This window comes from Sinocyclocheilus anshuiensis, unplaced genomic scaffold, assembly GCF_001515605.1.
Source record: "Sinocyclocheilus anshuiensis isolate Anshui unplaced genomic scaffold, SAMN03320099.WGS_v1.1 scaffold935, whole genome shotgun sequence".
In the NCBI taxonomy this organism is placed as follows: Eukaryota; Metazoa; Chordata; class Actinopteri; order Cypriniformes; family Cyprinidae; genus Sinocyclocheilus; species Sinocyclocheilus anshuiensis.
The window spans coordinates 2,314-21,131 of record NW_015544174.1 but is presented as its reverse complement, the minus strand read 5'-3'; the positions used below and the strand labels follow the sequence as shown (position 1 = coordinate 21,131).

The 18,818-nt window shown below is 35.5% G+C and overlaps 2 protein-coding genes across 3 annotated transcripts in view; one reads left to right on the top strand and one right to left on the bottom strand.

Annotated features, from left to right (window-relative positions):
• LOC107696058 (synaptic vesicle 2-related protein-like) overlaps positions 1–9,739 on the bottom strand; it is a 13,977-nt gene extending 4,238 nt beyond the window's left edge. The window contains exons 1-11 of one of the 2 annotated variants that reach the window (XM_016496204.1): positions 9,725–9,739; positions 8,604–8,875; positions 3,838–3,998; positions 3,150–3,235; positions 2,817–2,915; positions 2,562–2,633; positions 2,328–2,452; positions 1,689–1,752; positions 1,397–1,522; positions 1,128–1,256; positions 427–500 (exon numbers count right to left, since the gene is read on the bottom strand). In XM_016496204.1, the coding sequence (XP_016351690.1) occupies positions 427–500; positions 1,128–1,256; positions 1,397–1,522; positions 1,689–1,752; positions 2,328–2,452; positions 2,562–2,633; positions 2,817–2,915; positions 3,150–3,235; positions 3,838–3,998; positions 8,604–8,638 (971 nt within the window). In that variant the 5' untranslated portion in view covers positions 8,639–8,875; positions 9,725–9,739. Of the gene's footprint in view, positions 1–426; positions 501–1,127; positions 1,257–1,396; positions 1,523–1,688; positions 1,753–2,327; positions 2,453–2,561; positions 2,634–2,816; positions 2,916–3,149; positions 3,236–3,837; positions 3,999–8,603; positions 8,951–9,724 lie in introns of those variants that run through there. The other variant, XM_016496203.1, reaches the window with a different exon arrangement.
• A 479-nt stretch (positions 9,740–10,218) lies between these two features.
• On the top strand, positions 10,219–15,835 carry LOC107696057 (ubiquitin carboxyl-terminal hydrolase 30-like). Its single transcript, XM_016496202.1, has 13 exons — positions 10,219–10,385; positions 11,034–11,143; positions 11,971–12,153; positions 12,246–12,349; positions 12,537–12,635; positions 12,758–12,803; positions 12,889–12,983; positions 13,114–13,173; positions 13,330–13,416; positions 13,516–13,596; positions 13,728–13,950; positions 14,869–14,977; positions 15,146–15,835. Exons 1-13 carry the CDS (start codon positions 10,315–10,317, stop codon positions 15,390–15,392), a joined length of 1,515 nt encoding a protein of 504 aa, XP_016351688.1. The 5' UTR covers positions 10,219–10,314; the 3' UTR covers positions 15,393–15,835.
• Positions 15,836–18,818: the final 2,983 nt, after the last annotated feature.

The window sequence follows — 18,818 nt, the reverse complement described above, 5'->3', positions numbered from 1 at the left end:
CCTCACGATATGGGAAGATTTGCATAACGCCGCCCAAATGTTCACGCAAAGAAAGAAGGCTAACTTTTATTCTGGCTGTAGTATTGTTGCTGCCGCCATGTTGTGCAGGCACTGTGTGATTCGTTGTGAAAGCAAAACTACTTTGTTTGGCTCAGACCGATGAGCTTTGTAAAAATCGACGCATTTCAGAAAGGTGGGGCATAGAGGAGAAACAATAATGTACAGTATGTGGAAAATAATGTGTTTTTTGAACCTTAAACCGCATAAACACATTTCATTACACCAAATACACAAAATAATGTTCTTTTTAGCAGCATCATATGACCCCTTTAAGCTTTAGTAGTAGACATCTACATAAAGAATGCAGACAGGTGATTGAATGAGAGCTCACACAGTTATTAATAGGAATTTGTATGACCATCTTACCATATGAACCAGAGCAGAATAGTAGTCAAACGGAAGTGTGGAGAGAAAAGATCTTGAATTTTCCCCCTGTCCTCCTGAACACAGAAAATAACGATTATACCCAAAATAAGGAGAGATAAAATATTTCAAAATGGATAGAGAGAGAGAGAGAGAGAGAGAGAGAGAGAGAGAGAGAGAGAATAAATATGGTAATAATGTGAAATATTATTATTATATCATTTAAAATAATTTCTTTCTATTTTAATATATTTCAGCGAAACATTTCTTATTATCATCAATGCTGAAAAGGGTTGTACTGCTTTATATTTTTGCAGAAACCATGAAACCATTTTTTTTCAGGATCCTTTTATGAATAGAAAGTTCAAAAGAATAATAATATAAGTAGTATAAATAATATTATCTAATAGTTTGGTATAGACATAAATATGAACATGTGGTTTAAGTCGGTTCTATTTATGTATGTATTTATTTATTCATTCCAAAAATGTTGAAAAATGCATAATCATAATTCATAATAATAATTTATGCATCATAATTTCTGCATGAAAACTTTCACACACCAATGCAGATTCAATGCTATTGTATTATAAGAAGCGTTTTAACTGTTTTCCAAGAAATTAAGACCAAGTAAAGAAAGCCGTAAATGGCATAAATTATATAAATAAAGTAATATACACAAGTATATTTAACTAGTATTTTACCTGTCTGGCTGCTATGAGTTTTCCCAGCGGCATGGGGACATTATTCTCTGTAGCAATGCGTTTGAGTGTGTTTAAAGCCTTCTCCTGATTTCCTGTCAGGACGTCGTAACGAGCGCTCTCCGGCAGCCACTGTTGATGTGCATTTGACATTATGCTTAGTCTATTGTTCAGACGATATATTGCTCACACCACAAAAAAAATAGTTTGGTCTATTCATATCTAGCTCTAAGAGAAAGAACAAAAGTGATATTTTAGAACTTCACACTTACAAAGCAAAGAAAAGCAAAAATGAAGAGTGGAATGGTGGAGAAGGCCAGCAGCCAGCGCCAGCCCAAAGTTGGCATCACCAAAATAGCCAGGAGCACTTCAAATACTGTACCCAAAGCCCAGAATATCTACGGCAGATCAGAGAGAAAGAGATTTGAAAGAGATTTAGACTAAATCCACAAGCTATCATAGTTATGAGGATCTCCATGTTTTGGTTCAATTTATAACTGAAACAATTTAATAATTCAGGGCTATGATATCTGTATCTAAGAATAGAATAGAATAGAATATTACCTCTATCAACAGAATGCAAGTGGCTCTGGACCGCATGGGGAGAAACTCAGCATACAATGTTACTCTTAGAGGAGAGACCAAAAGTTTGCTGTAAGTCTCTAATTATTCAATGATATTGTTATATAAAATGGCAAATTGGAATAGAGAACATACAGATTAAAAGAACCTTAAATGTTAGGGTAACATCTTGAAATTCTCCATACCATAATTAATTGAATGCTTGTACGCTACCATTCAAAAGTTATTTAGCAAGGATGCATTAAATTATTTTTTACATTGTTTCAAAAAAATTCAATTTCAAATAAATGCTGTTCTTTTGAATTCTGACAAAAAATCTGGAAAAAAAAAACAAAAAACAAATATATCCACAACTATTCTCAAAATTAATAATTATAAAAAATGTTACTTGAGCACCAAATTTACCAACGTATGCACCAAAATGTAATTTACTCTCACAGGATGTATTAAAATGTATTAAAATATAGTTGAAATGTAAATATTTCACAATATTACTGTTTTACAGTATTTTTGATCAAATGCAGCCTTGATGAGAATAAGACTTTCAAAAACATTAAAAAATCTTATCGACATCAAACTTCTAAATGGTTGTGTGTGTATTTAGATCTGTGTCATATTTACGATTGTGGAGCCCCTCCAATGCCGAAGCCCACCAGAGCTCTGAGGAATAGGATCCATCCATATACAGGTGCAAACGCACTGAGGAGGCCATAAAACAGGGTCCATAATACACTCATCTTCAAACCCTACCAAAAACACACACGTCTTTAATCATTCCCCGCTGGTGCACAGTGAATATAAATCACATTTGTGCCATTGGACATGCACATACTTCTCTTTAATTTACATACTCACTGTTTTTCTCCCATATTTATCAGATATGTTACCCCATAATGAAGAACTGATCATCATTCCAATGAACACTACCTGTTTCAGAGAAGGGTAGAAACTCCACATTACATACACGTCAATCTGGTTATTCAGGCAGACACATTTAAGAACAGCTGATGATGCAAAGCTTAACGGAACGAGAAAACCAATTCTACTGCCAAACCTCTCTAAAAAAGCATGAAGGGAGGCATTATTGACTTGAGGAGTAGTGTACAGTACCGAAGTTAGCAGTGCCACCTCCCAGCTGGGCAGTGCCCACTCACAGTGCAGTTGAGGGGCCAATATACTGAGGATCATCATCTCCATGGCGTCGGCCATCTGCACACAAATTCAACCATCGGCAATATGGAAACAAATATAGCTCATACTCCTTCTGACTACAGAATCAGCTAAAGATTTACAGCTTATAAAACGATACTGTGTTAATTTGTAAATAAAATGTTTAATTTATACATTGTCTTTCTAGAACCCAAGGTCAATTGATTGTAATTATACAGTGTTGTGATGATGCAACAATTATTCCCTCTGTGCATTTTGTTTAAGTTTTGTTACCCATGAAAGTCCAGTAAGGATGGACAGTTTCCACTGGAATGTCCCAAAGCCAATGGCTTCCACTGCATCCTCAACCATGAAGGTATCTGTTGAAAGACCAACATATGGAGCGTAGTTTAGCCTTAAAGATGTTCAGTGAGCTGTCTGATAATGCAGTCAACAATGTTGTATTTAGGAAGCATTTAACATGCTCAAGTGTTATTTTGTCATTAGAACTTATTACTGTATTTTCAATTTTCAGTTTCATTTTAGTTTAAGATTCAGTCATTTTGTTAGATGTTTCTCCTTTTAGTTTTGTTTTTTATATATTTCTGTTGAATTTATTTTTACTTCAGTTTTAGTCATTTTAGTTCTTCAGTTTAAACTTATTTTAATTAAGTTAGTTGCATTTCTAATTTTCATTAGGTTTTTCAAATATTTATTTTATTACAGCTTTAATTAACAAAACATTTTTAAAAATCTATATTAATTCAGTTAGTTTTATTTCTAATTTTCTTTATGTTTTTCAAATATTTGTTTTATTACAGCTTTAATTAACAAAAACATTTTTTTTTTTAAATCTATTAAATTCATAAACTAAATTGAATTAATCAATTACAAGTTGACACATTTAGAAAGAAAATAAACACCTTTTCTAACAAAAAATGTAACTGGTGATCAATAAGCTATTTTAATTGGCTAATCATACCATCAGTGGGGTTGGCAAATTCCCGAGGAACCGGAGCACCATCGGCCAGGGAAACAGACTCCATATCCGTCCGTCCTCCCTCCACCTGCAAAGCCTCTTCCCTGCCGCCACATTCATCCTCTGAGCGAGTGCTTTCACCTGTACGCCGGAATTTCACCACTCTGTCAGAGAGAAAAACGGGCAGACAGATATCAGAATCAATTAGATCATTCAGATTGACACATTTCTGAAGTATTACATATGAATGGCTCCAACACACTGACTAAAACAACCAGTAAGGAGAGGATTCCGAATGAAACATGCTCTATATCTTTCTACTGCGGCTGTTTTCGGAAAACATGAAGAAAGATTATATAATCACAGATTTAAGAGGCCTGACAGCTTTAGCAAGCACAGGTTTAGCAATGCCTATGCATAATATAGCGGCAGCCCACACACCATCCAGCCAATATATGCTGTTTATTGTAATGTGGCAGGCCAAAATAAATAATTTGACAGAACAAGCATCTGTATGTGGAATACAGCTGTAATGTGCAGGACAGAATGATGCACATAATAAGAGCCTGTTGCCAAGGTGACGAGAGAGCTTGTTTGTGCAATGCCTGGAAAGAAAGCACAAGAGAAAGCCAGCATGTTGTGACGATGTGCGAAGAGACAGTGGAGTGATGTTTGAAAATGTGACTCACAACCAACAGACAGCCTTTATGGGGCAACTGGATGACAAGAATTTTCTCACAGAATGAAAACTGCTGTTTAAAGAAAACAACAACAGATGCTCTAGCAGTAGTCGGGGGATTTTTACTATACAAATATCCTCACAGCTATGAAGACAGATTGGATCAGGGAGCAGTAAATAAGAGGAGCACACAGATACCCCATGGTTTAATTACTGTAATTGCAGTGCTCACGGCGACACTATGAGCAATAAAGCTTTCATGAGCAGACAGGCAGTGTAATTAAACAGATGACCTCTCCACGCTCAGCAGAGACAAACGTTTCTCTGGGAGCATTAAAAAAAAATAAAAAATAGAAACCAGGATGAAGATCATAAATCTTCTGAAATTAGCAATGGTTTTAATGACAGCACAGACCTGGGCTCCTGCAAACATAAAGAAAATGCTATGAAAGAAGGGTGTTTGTGACTCTTTCCTCTGTATTATTTCCATAAAGCATGGAAAAGACCCAAGCCTAGCTGAATCAAGCTCTACATCAACAATTAAGAATGCTGCCATTATGATTTCTGCACACCGTCAGATGGCGACTGGGCCTACTGCCAAGCATCAGCATAAGCAGGCAGATTATTCAAAACTCTTACATGCATCAGTGGAAAGACCTTTACTGCAACACAGATGATCAATGACACACAAGGACAGATTTCCATTTGTTTGTAACTTGCACCGTCTTGTTAAGATGCCACTGATGGACTGGGTGATCAATCAAGACTGAGACCAAGATGTTTTGCTGTTCATGACTGACCTTATTCCATTTAAAACCTTGTGCTATGCTGAAAATCCTTTACTTAATTTAGTTTTCTCTGTCAAAAATGACCAGCCTTTTCAGGGGCGTATCTAGAAAATTGTGTTTAGTGTGGCAGGGGGGTGGCATGAGGACTGTGAGGGGTGGCAACACCAATGCAAACAAGCACTCAATCATATATACTTAATCTATATTATATCATTTATACAACATCTATACTACAATTAAAAACAAAATATAGCCACAAGAGCAACCATCGGGGTCCAAGCACCAATGGCCCATGTGCATGATTAGCGATCTAACTGAAATTAATCTCATGATGTGGTTTTTACAGGAAAGTCCATCTTGAGTCTTCACTGAAAGTTAGGGTTTGATGAAACAGGTTACATCAACACACAGCTGTCAAAAAGGGCAGCTGACTTTCAAAATAAATCACTCCCTCTTACTGTTTAAAGGAGAAGTCAGAAATAGCCCTCTTAACATGTTTACTGTCATAAGCTATGCGATCATAATATATGTAGTGTAAGTGTGGACTTCTATTCAACATTTTATATTTAGACAAACTGCATGTCATAAGATGTCAATTTCAAATGAATGTGAAGATATTTGCAGCTCAAACTTTATCTGGAGCATTTATCTGAAGGCTCTTTTCATTTTTAATTTCTATAATTATGTATAATAACGCTAAGTGTTTGCTTTATTTTTCATACCACAATAGTAAACAAGTGTCTTATAAAAGAAAAAGAAGTAAAACTGTCTCTTCAATTTAAATGGATACAAATATTAATCAGAAACATTAATCATAATATTTAATAATGTCTAGCAACTTGAAAATGTTGTATTAAGGGTCTATTAAAATTAAATAAACATTTCTACATTTACATCTACATTTCATAGATTTCACTGTACGGTGATGGAGATTTACCGCTGACTACAGAACCGGCTTTACTGACAAGATGCGCGCTAAATATCGCATGCGATTTATCGTGCAGCCCTAACACTAATTATATAAAACTATATTTTCAGTACACCATATTACTTATACAAATGGACTAAATCTATGCATTTATTTGCATTCAAAGAGATGGCAACTAATAGAAAAAGATTGTGATTAAAATTTTGCTTATCCTGTGCCCCTCCAGAAAGATTCTGGCTCCCTCTAATGGAAGTAGAAGTAGAAACGTCTGTAGGCATAACTGAAGGCCAGGACAAGCAATATAGCACCTAACCTGCAAGTGCAAGCTATTTAAAATTTTAGGAAAAGACCTTGTCAATTAGCCAACATAAAGTTTTTCCTTTTAAAAAAATGTCAGTCTAGTTAAGATTACATTTCTTACCAAACTCCGCTTTTATTTTCCGTGATTGGGATTTTTTTTTTTTTTTTGGAGCGGGCACTTTGAGAATCCGCGTGCTGCAAATATTCACGATGCAAGTCAAAATAAACAATGAAAAGTGTTGCGGAAAATAATTTTGTAGCTATATAATAATTGAAAACAATCCATTTGTTTGTGAATTGGGCTACCTGACTACATTGTGCTGTGTGTTTCTGACTCACCAAAAGCCGTCCGTAAAGAGTCTCCATGAAGTTGACTACACAGCACGAGCAGCCATGCAGCAGCCGTGTTTTCTTGCCAATTTTTAGCGGTAGATCTTTTTATTTTTTTATGTCCTCATATTAAAGCGCAGCTGCTAAAATCCTTTAAAAACACTACTTACATTTATATTTGATCCTGGGATAAATCTGGGGTGGCACACGACACGGGGTGGCGATGCTTTTTCTTAGGGTGGCAGTTGGCACCCCATGCCGCCCAACCCGGTAGATCGGCCCCTGAAAATTGCTTGCAAATCTCCCATTGCTATTTTATTGTCCAATCTTTGATTCAACATTTTGTCAACTTGTTCATTTCATCTCAGTTTTTGAGTAGAAAAAAAAATCCATTATTTGTGGATAAGTTTGAGATGCATACTCAAAAAAACTGAGGTGCATAGTTCAGATGAGCCCTACAATCAATCAGTTCCAAAAAGAATTACAAAACCTGCGCTAATTGAAATAAAACATTAATAAAAAGATTGATTTGATAATATCAGAACTCTATAAGCATTGTTTTTGGGAACACCACAAGTGCAACAAGGTGGGATAAAAAAAACAAATACATTTTGGGAAGTTGTTATGTGTGAGCAAAGTCAGTAAGTTTTAGTCCAATGATGCGATATTAACTAGAATTTTTTGGGAAAAAGAAAATCCTCTCTGGACCAAAATGAACCGGAACACAACATAGACATTTAAGCTTTTTCCTATAATGTAAAAATGTTTGTAAATTTAACAGAACAAAGTAAAAATGTTACAATAAAAATGTTACCTTCCATATAAAGTTTAAAATTGTATTAGATTTAACAAAAATGTAATTTTACTGTAAATACTGTCAAAAAGTATTAATTACATGTAATTCACAATAAAAATAAAATATTACTTTATGATGAAAATAACATTACATTAAAAAGGACAATACATGTACCTTTACAGTATAATTTAATCTGTTTTTGTAAGTAAAAATAAATAAATATATATTTTATAATAGCGTTTTAAAGTGAATTTCTAGCAACCTGCCACTGCTCTTTTTTTTTTTTTTTTTTGGTTTTTACTTAACCTTGGGTTAACATATTTTTAATCCCTGGGTTAAGCAACATTTCAGTTTATAATTTTGAAAAGGTCTTAGAACTGTATGGGTTAGAAGCCCTTCTACAGAAATCATTTAAAAATAATTGAATATGAACAACCTAAAAAGTCACCAACAGGATTTAAAAAAAAATTATATTAGGCCAATCAATATGTTATTGTGTAAAACTATTTGAATATACCTTTCAAAGTGATCTTGGCAGAAACTGCGATCTACGATCACATTAAAAATCATACACAAATAACCACTGTTATTCAATGGAATCGTCATGTGCAATGCAAATGAATCAATGGACGAGGAAAATAGTCTATGCAACACAACATAACTGCTTTAAAACACATATAGCCTGTTTAATCTACTTGATCTGTTTGCCAAACATACACCTTTGCCACTCCATACAGCCCAAATATCCATATTCTACATCAGCCTACATCTACGCTACAACAGCAGTTATGTAAGCAGTGATTTTTCAAAGAAGTTGCATGAATATCAATGTCACATTGTGTACGGCACATTCTAGTAGATATCTAAAAGGGCTTAAATGAAGGGAAGAGAGTGTTTGCATGATGGCTAAGGTCGCGTGCGGATGAAAGAAACAGGAAGCAGACTCACGGGAGCTGTCTTAACTGAAACAAATCATCGTCCATTATCGGTCTGTTCGTCGGGCTGCCGGTGTCTTTGTCTCATTGCCGTTACATTGCTGTCGGGTCGAGGCTGATTTCAGCACCACGGGCGTGAGGACAGCGAAGAGCTCAGAGAGGGGCGGTGTGGCGCGGAGCGTCCATGATTTCTGCGCCTGTCGTGTCGCTGGTGGCGTCGCTCGGTCGTGCTGGATCTCTGCAAAGGCTGGAACGCCCGTGGCATCCCAAAATACCGGGAGGGAACTGCGAATATGTTCTGGAGATGATGAATCAAGACAATACACTTTGCCTCCCATTCATTTTATTGACTTTTTCCATTCACTTTTTTTTATATATTATGTAGGCGGCTATATTGGTCATTCCACTAAAAATATTTCCAAAATGTTTTGTTAGTAAATTATATTAAGATTTGATTTTCAGTGAGACAAAAATGTCTGTAAATATTAATAAACTGCATCTCAAACTAAAATAAAAATGTTTGGATTTAGCTAAAAAAATATAAAGCTGAAATGGCTAAAGCAAAATCAAGGTTATAGAGCTGAATATTGGAGATCTACTGACAAATATAATAAAACACAAAAAATATATTTATTGAAAGGATGATGTTATTTTAATAAAGCATAGTTATGATGGTAAGAGCTGATGGATAACCCCTGGTTTCACAGACAGGCTTAAGCCTAGTCCCAGACTAAAATGTAAGTCTGAGCTGTTTCAACTGAAACAAACTGATTGATTGATCTTAAAATATGTCAGTGCCCCTGTTTTGTCTCAAGATGCACACCAGTAAGCCTAATGTTTTTTTCTAAGGCATGTTTATACAAATGTCCTAATTGAACTATGGGCTAATCCTGGCTTAGTCTAAATCCTGTCTGTGAAACCTGGCCTAAGTCTTTTTAATAAAGTATAGGCCTCTCTCTCTCTCTCTCTCTCTATATATATATATATAGAGAGAGAGAGAGAGAGAGAAAGATAGATAGATAGATATACGTGTGTGTGTGTGTGTGTGTGTGTAAAAGTGTGTATTTGGATGGGAAATCAAGCATATTTTGAGAGAGAGAAAGAGAATGAATACAAACTATTAACTTTCATTACCTTTTTTCAATCGAAATGTGCAGATTTGCAAATAAAGGATGGATAAGTTAGAAAGCCAGGCGAAAAAAGTATACCCATAGAGAAAGATGACAAAAATAAATAAACAAACAAATAAAGATACTTAGCTTGTGTTGAGTGAAATGCCAACGTTGTTGTCAGCTTTTAAGTCTACTCGTATAGTTCATTAGCAACACAAAACAAATCCAAATACACATATAAATCCTTTAAAAGCTCACACATATTTAAAGTCTTCGTGGCTTTTTAATCCAAAGTGTATTTTCTGTCGGTCTATGACCTGGTTTCACTTATTAAGACTATAATATGGTGTTTCTATTATTATCCAGCTAATTTGTGTACCTAAGAATTTAATTGTCCTAAACAGTTAAGGTGAATGTTGAACACTAAACGCTCTCATTCATTCATTTCTGTACTTGTACTTTACAAACAAACCCTCATGTTGGCTTATAAATTCAGCTTTCTCAGCCTTTCATCATTTCCGGTTACGGCATCGAGACTCGTCCTGCTCCGCGAAAGGTCCGTCGCGCAACAATGCGCAATGTTTAGTTCCGCACATGCGGGCGCAGTGAAATATGCCTTGGTGCAAACAGGGAGCTACAGATAAGCTTGTCCGAGAGTTCTTACGCACTGGAACCGCTGCAAGGTTGGAGTTTGTATAAAAACGTGTGACATGACGGCTGAATATTGTATCGGTGTAGCTCAGATAGACGTAGGAAACGCAGTAAAGATTGTGGCAGCTGTTGCATTGGAGGCCAGCAGACATTCGCTTTGCTGTGTTTGTAGTTCACTGATCATCACAAATGAATGAACAAGCGGATCTGTCCTTTTTACTTTTATTTGTTATAGATCCAGTAAACAAAAGTTTCGGACGGTTTTTTATAGCTTGACTATGCTTGATAGCCAGCAGTAGCTTATTAAAACTACTCCATCTGTCTTTAAAATACCATTCATAGGTATTTAATGATTCCGAAAGCTTCAATTCAGCATTCAGCATGAATCTGAGCATGAGATTTGGTTTTGTATGTTCCGCTTTTCCCTAAAAAAAGTCTGTTGTGTAATGATGTCTTTTGCTGGAGAGCCAAGCTTAATGCAAACACAGCTGTCAAGGTCAGAGGTAGTCTGCTGTCTGTCACAGGTGTCCCTCTGGCATGTTTGTTTGTGATCAGTCTACATGTGATGATCTGTTCATGTGCTCTTTAACTTTGTCACTTCATTTCTACTGTAAGTTGTCTGTGCTGGATACAACCAAAACACTTCTTTTTTTATTATTTTCTTTCTTTCTTCGTTTCAGGAACAAGATGATGAAAAACTGGGGTGTAATTGGTGGGATAGCTGCTGCCATGGCTGCTGGAGTCTACGTACTATGGGGGCCAATTTCAGACAGGAAGAAAAAGAAAAAAGGTGAGTTGTCTGTGTTCTTGGTGATTTAAAATCTTAGAGTAAGTTTAAAGTCACCATTAAATTAAAATGGACAGTTGTTGTTTTTTTATAGAATCTAAAAGCAGTGTTTATTCGAAATTATTTATTATTTGCCTTTGTAATCTTAATACATAATTAAAAGCATTAGCTGCCTCTGCCCCTTGCAATGACATTTCCATGCCTTTCCAAAAATGAAAAAAATACGGGGAGATTGATCACATCTGGTCAGAAGAGAGAAAGATGTGTTTGCTGTCACTCTTTCAGTCGTTGTATTTGAAATATTCGTGCAGCTGCATTAACTAGTTTTCTGTAATTTATTGCCCAAGTAATAAAACACAAAGCATTGTATTATTAATGTACATAGATTAAAAAAAAATTAAAATATAAAAAACTTTGCTAGTTTTGTGATGTTAATAACTGTGGAAACACATCATCAGTCTGTGTAAAGGGCCCTTCCTGATGGGCAACTATTAACCTAAATTTACATGTCAGGAACTGTATCTTGTAACAGATGGATGGCACTTCATCAATTTGCTTTTCTCAAATATAAATATGTATTCTTAATGTTCACAAGTATAAAATATAAAAAGTAATCATTTTATGATAGCAATAAGGCTCAAGGCTCTGTTATATTATAAATATAGTGACAGCTATAGAGTTTACAGGTGTGTTTTGACAATTCATCGCTTAAATGTATTATTTCTCTCACATATATGCTTCTTGCTTCGTCTACTTAATAATAATAATAATATGATGTATTATTACTATTATTGTTATCATTACTATTAAATGTGTAATTTTTCTCGCAGGAATGGTTCCTGGTCTGCTTAATCTGGGGAACACATGCTTTATGAACTCACTACTCCAGGGCCTGGCAGCATGTCCTTCCTTCATCAGATGGCTTGAGGACTTTACAAGTGAAAACAGCGTCCATCCGGAGAGAACTGAGAGAGAGACTCATCTGTCCAGATCTCTGATACAGTTACTTAAAGGTTATTTCCCATTCACTAACGGATAGCATAAATGCACAAAATGTTAATGCACACTAACAGGGTGATCTCTCCATCTTCCCTCCTTTGTACAGCCCTGTCGAGTCATGATCTTGGAGAAGATGACGTTTTAGATGCGGGAGGCCTTTTAGAAGCTCTCAGACTTTACAGATGGCACATCAGCTCCTTCGAGGAACAGGTAAGATGTTTTCAACAACAATGCAGTCGCATATTTTACAGTTTTTCCAGAATGTTATATATTTTTTAAAAGGGATAGTTCACCTAAAAATGGAGGAATTACTTATGTTTTACATCCCTAGCTCAAATGTTAGGTTTTTAAAATGTCATTGAAATAACTTTGTATTATATTTGCCTTTTCTCCTCAGGATGCTCATGAGCTCTTTCATGTTCTCACATCATCATTAGAGGAGGAACGAGAACTCCAACCTAGAGTCGCTCACCTGTTCGACATGCAAACACTGGAGGTAAAGATGAGTAGTCCCCATTAATGCAATATTAGGACCCCAAATATAGTTTGTAAACTAATGAGTTTATAATTAGACAGGCTCCATAGACATTCTCATGACACTACTGTTAATGCTTATAGAAATCTGTTGAGTCCAAAGAAAAAAACATAAGCTGCAGAATTGGAGGTAAATTAAGACTTTCTTCTTCAATTATTTCTGTTTTTTTTTGTTTTTTTTTAAGCATTTAGTAATTTATCTTTTTCATAATCAGGCCCACTACATCCTATTCAAAGTTTATGGAGGACTCGGCACCCTTTTCATGGGCGGTTAACAAGTTATATGGCTTGTAAACGCTGTGAGCAGCAGGTGATATTTTTCAGACTTTTTTGTATTACATTTTTAATTAACTTTTTAGATTTAACTAATATATATGATCTCAGTCTACAACAACTTATTGAAACAATGGAATTGTTAACCCTCTCTTTTTTAATTTCAGAGTCCTGTGCACTATGATTCTTTCGACAGCTTGTCTCTTTCTATCCCGTCAGTACAGTGGGTAAGCAATCTTGCTCTGTAATACACAATTACATGTGTAGAATAGCATTCTATATTAACCTAAATTAAAATATCACAGTTGAAGTTGTATTGCCCGGCAAGTGTCTCACAGACAAAAATGTGTGTATAGTTTGATTCATGGGTATCATTCTTTCAGGGCCGACCTGTTACTTTGGACCAGTGTCTACAGCATTTCCTCTCCTCTGAAACCATCAAAGAGGTGGAGTGTGAAAACTGTACAAAGGTGTGATGTATCTTTTGCTTTAGTACCATTGTACCTCATTTATTTGTTGGACTTTCAGAGCATCACTGAGCTGATTCTATTCTCTCTGTCTCTTTGTAGCAACAGGCTGGAGAGCTTGTAAATGGAGTAGTCCTTGAGAGTCAGAGGACGACATTTGTCAAGCAGCTGAAACTTGGAAAGGTAGACATATTTGTTATTCTTTCATTCAGACCAGAAAATGTTTCAAACCATTGACCGTTGCCCTGTAACCTCCGTAACAGCACTCTTAACTAACCTCCTGTTGGTTTGTGTGTGTTTCTTTTCACCTTTAGTTGCCTCTGTGCCTCTGCATCCATTTGCAGAGACTGACATGGTCTAAAGAGGGCACTCCCATTAAGAGACAAGAGCATGTTCAGTTTACAGAATATTTGTCTCTGGATCGATACAAACATTGTACTGCTGGTCAGAACCTCCAGAGCACCAGCAGAATAAATAAGCCCATATCTGCCAAAGCTGCTGTAGACCCAAAAGACAAAACCATTGCTAATGGTGTTGGTAAGAGATGTGAACTCTTTTTCCAGTGGTTATGTGATGCTGTCATTTAGATCTGTGAATATGGATTTACTCCATATAAAGGTTTCATCTGTGAAACCAAACAAATATCCTTGCAATCCTTTTGGTATTTTTTACAATAAAAATGATTAATAATAACAATAGTAGTAGTAGTAGTAATAATAATTGCTGATGTTGCTATTATTATTATTATTTTAAATATTATTCTATAGAATATATACAAAATAAAAATTTTTGAGTATCTTGATTAAGATTAATTTAATTAATTTCAAAGCTGATGCTTTTGTTGGGATCTGTGAATATGGATTTACTCCAGATAAAGGTACTAAAATACCAGTCAAATGTGACCCTGGAGCACAAAACCAGTCTTAAGTCGCTGGGGTATATTTGTAGCAATAGCCAAGAAACATTGTATTGGTCAAAATTATCGATTTTTCTTTTATGCCAAAAATCATTAGGATATCAAGTAAAGATCATGTTCCGTGAAGATATTTTTAAAATTTCCTACCGTAAATATATCAAAACTTAATTTTTGATTAGTAATGTGCATTGCTAAGAACTTCATTTGGACAAATTTAAAGGTGATTTTTTTCAATATTTAGATTTTTTTGCACCCTCAGATTCCATATTTTCAAATAGTTGTATCTCAGCCAAATATTGTCCCATCCTAACAAACCATACATCAATGGAAGCTTTCAGATGATGCATAAATCTCAATTTCAAAAACTTGACCCTTATGACTGGTTTTGTGGTCCAGGGTCACAAATATCCTTGAAATCCTTTTGCTATTTTGTATAATAATAATAATAAATGATGATTAATAATCAATGCTATTATTATTATTAGATATAAACAACATATTTTTATGTGTCTTAAGATAAATTTCAGTTTCATTTGCAGATTCAAAACACTATAACAACAATAAGCCACTGTTCAATGGAACCTTTCCCTCCGTCTTTCTACACTCACCAGGACTGAGCTCACAACTCAACCTCACTTATGACTACAGGTAGAGACATGTACATGTGATAGATGCATGCTGTTATAAAGAGAGCCAGAATATGTGCTTTGATTTAGTCTGAAACTGCTTCTAAGCTGAAAAATTTGCAGGGAAATGAGGGAATGTAACCCATTTCTGAACCATTTCAGTAACTTGCCTTTTATTGTCTCACTCTAGCACTTCAGAATACCTCTTCCTCTTGACGGCTATCCTGGTTCACCACGGCGACATGCACTCTGGACATTTTGTCACTTACCGCCGCTGCCCTGCCACTCCCCATGGAACGTCTCCTTTTAGCTCCCATTGGCTCTGGGTGTCTGATGATTCGGTGAGGAAAGCCAGCCTTCAAGAGGCACTCTCCTCCAGCGCATATCTGCTCTTTTACGAACGAGTGCAAAGGCCCGGTCTGAGGGTAGAAGAGTAGCGTCTCAGCTGACCCGGGTTACTTATTCTTAGCTAGAGCATTAACCCTTGCTTCTCTCCATTCCAGGCCATGCTACTAAGACCAAGTGCAACCATGCATCCCTGTGTATGCATTTTAGCACACATGTTGTTTCTAAACTCTCTTTGTGAGAATGAGCGAGGGAAGACGAGGGTTCTGTATATCATAGTTTCCACCTTAATCTTGCTCAGTGTCTATGGCGGTTGTTTTAGAAAACTCCTAAGTCGTTAATTGAGCATAGGAATGATGACAGTCATGATTACTACCAGTTGCCACTGATATGGGGATTGACACAGAGATTTTAACTTGTTTTTTGCTCGGAAAACTCTACATTTCACGATAATGTCTTGTTGCAAATTGACCTAGAATTGTTGCCTTGTTCATTAAGCTAATGATCTGTTAGAAGACATTTTTTAATGGTTTCTCATGCAGTTTTTTATCATTAACAATCTGTCTTTGTCAATGAATTATCTATTGTTAATAATATATTTATGCAATTTGCATATAAAGGTATTTTGTAACACGTAACCACAGCACTACGTTATTTTTGTTTCACACTTTGACGTTAATTAAAGGTGAACGCAATCATGGGATGTATCCTCATCAGGTGTTGTGTGTCTACATGTAGATCAGGTTTCCTATGAATCCTGCTTAATTTGTGTTTTGTTTTGTTGTATGATTGACATATCCCAGTCAATTTATCTTTGTGAATACTTAGAAGGGAAACCTAGCAAGAATATGGGAATGCAATCCATACTCCAGATCCTGAGTATTTACCAAATAGATTTTCTGCTGACATAAATATTTCAGTGTACTTCCATTACCAGTGTTATTCTGTAAATTCCTTGTTATATGTTGATTGTACATGATGCTATTTGCACAATTGTATATTTTTATGATATTAGTGTGTATGATTGTGTGGGCGAATATTTTTTCACATGTACATTAAATTAAATAAATTCTGCAACAGTAATGTTTCCTATCTGCTTTCTCTACAGTTAACATGTTTTAAATCTCGTAACTAAAACCCTTATGATTTTTTTTTAAGTCATGCTGGTTTGGAACAACATGAGCGTGAGTAAATTGCAGAATGTTCTGTCCCTTTAAGGGTTGGTCTGGCTTGTCTCTTTAAGAGACAGCATGTGGACTTTAGGGCGTGGTCATGTAGAGCTAACTCGCTGCGTTTGACCATCTTCAGCAAAGATTTGAACTTTGTTTAAAAAAAAAAACCGCTGAGCTCTCATGACCCAAGTGCACAGACTGCTGAACTAAACTAAAGATGCCAACGCAAAGCGTACTTGTCCGAGATCCATCTTTTCTGACGAGGGTACTACAGCAGTACTTGAGTTTGTTAAAGAAATATCCAATCATCACCAAATCGGTTACGAGGTCAGTTTACATCTTTGTTAAAGCTAGTTGGCTAGCTGTAGATTTGGGGACATTCAGTTACGTTTAATGAAAATTATTATGCCGATCGTTATCTTAGTCAAACCACTAACCAATTATTGTACATGAATATACTCATTGCACAGTGATCATGTAATTCTGCTTGCAGTGATATTAGACAAGTAGAACTTGTACTGTCTTTATTGTTATACTCAAAATAATACAACATATAGGCTAATTTGAAGCAGTTCATTGTAATTTCACAAAAATGTTAAAAACAGTTTTTTTTTCTTGTCAGTCCCAGAATTTCCTGTTAGTTCTGATCATGATAGAATCAGTATCAGTATAGTTTGCTTTCTGCTAGTTAATAAATTTACATCTATGTATTGTGAAATGTTACTAATTTAATTATAAGATAATGATAATGAATATGAATGTAATATAATTAATAGTTATTTAATAATTTCATACTTAATATATCAGGGAAACATGGGGTCAGTGAGTACATAATTTAATATGAATAATAATAATAATATTTATATAATTAATAACTAAGAATGATGTATAATTTTTATACATTTACATTTAGTCATTTAGCAGATGCTTTTATCCAAAGCAACTTAAAAATGAGGACAATGTAAGCAATAGAATATTATAGTTTAGAAATAATATTTTATATATTTAAAAATATTTTTTATTTTATAAATTAAAATCACTAAATATTAAGCAAAAAAACAACAACTTAAACTTACTAATAAAATGCTTTGTAGTAGTAGCAGCAGTCATTTATAAAGATATCCTTTATTCATTTTTTTTTTTTTAGCTTAAAGGCACAATATGTAAGATTTTTTTATTCAAATATCCAAAAACCACTAGAACAGTGTTATATATTTTGCTGACTTGTGTACTTACATTATCCCAAATGTTTCGAAGAATGTTTAAATCCAGAGAAATAAGCAATTTTAACTAGTGACACGGACCGTGTCCATCGTGTCATTGTGTCGCCTGCCAATGACGTCATAACCCCTCGATTTCCGGTTTTGTTTTGTAGAAAACATGGAAACACCAAAGACGCTTTAATATGTTGTGCGTTTTATTAGACAGGTGACGACCGCACAGAGTAGCATAATAACAGAACTTTCAAATGTATCTAGTATGATAAAACAGCGCTGCTTCTTTCCCCCACATACGCACGACCGGAAGGAACGGAAGCAGTCGACTGTGGCATAATAAAAGCTCCGCTGCTTTCGAGCCGTACGTGTGTCACGCTCATTCAGCGGCATCGTTTTGCTTCGACGGCTTTCAGCCTCACCCTGCTTCATTCTACTACGTCAATAAATCATTAGCTCATCCATGAACATGATTTCTGCCCGAGTCCCGTCGGATTGCATCGGCTGTGGGGATGAAGACGACAACTCCCATGATTCCACACTCAGTCACGGCATCATCAAACTACGCCTTTGTCTCTTTGTTTATTTTGAATACGCGCCCTCTAGCGGCGAACATTGCATATTGTGCCTTTAAGCTTAAGCCATGAAGGACTTTGCACGGAGTGTTTTTCTATTGGATGTGGGGGGGGATCAAGTCCTGTCAAAAGTAACACTCACTTTTGGACCAAACACAAAAAGATAAGTGTCTTCAACATTAGATGCAAGGCCATGTGGGTACGATGATACAATGGCAGTTTTGTTCTTTCTTACAGTGTGGTATTCTATCTGCTGTGGGAAATCTTCTGTCTCAAGCTTTGGAGTACAGGAAGAACAACAAAGAAAATAGCCCGAAAAAGAAAATCAGTGTCCTGGGACCTGTACACTTTGCAATATTTGGGTAGAGTGACAATCCATTTTGATTACATACACCCCATAATCATGTAAAATATTTATGTTTTACATATTTGAAAGACTACACATACATGTCACAGTACACATTAAGTCGTTTTACAAAAATATTTAATACCCGGACTGTTAAATGAGTTACAAATGATTCAAAAGTCTGAAAAATTATTTTTTTTTTTTTCAGACT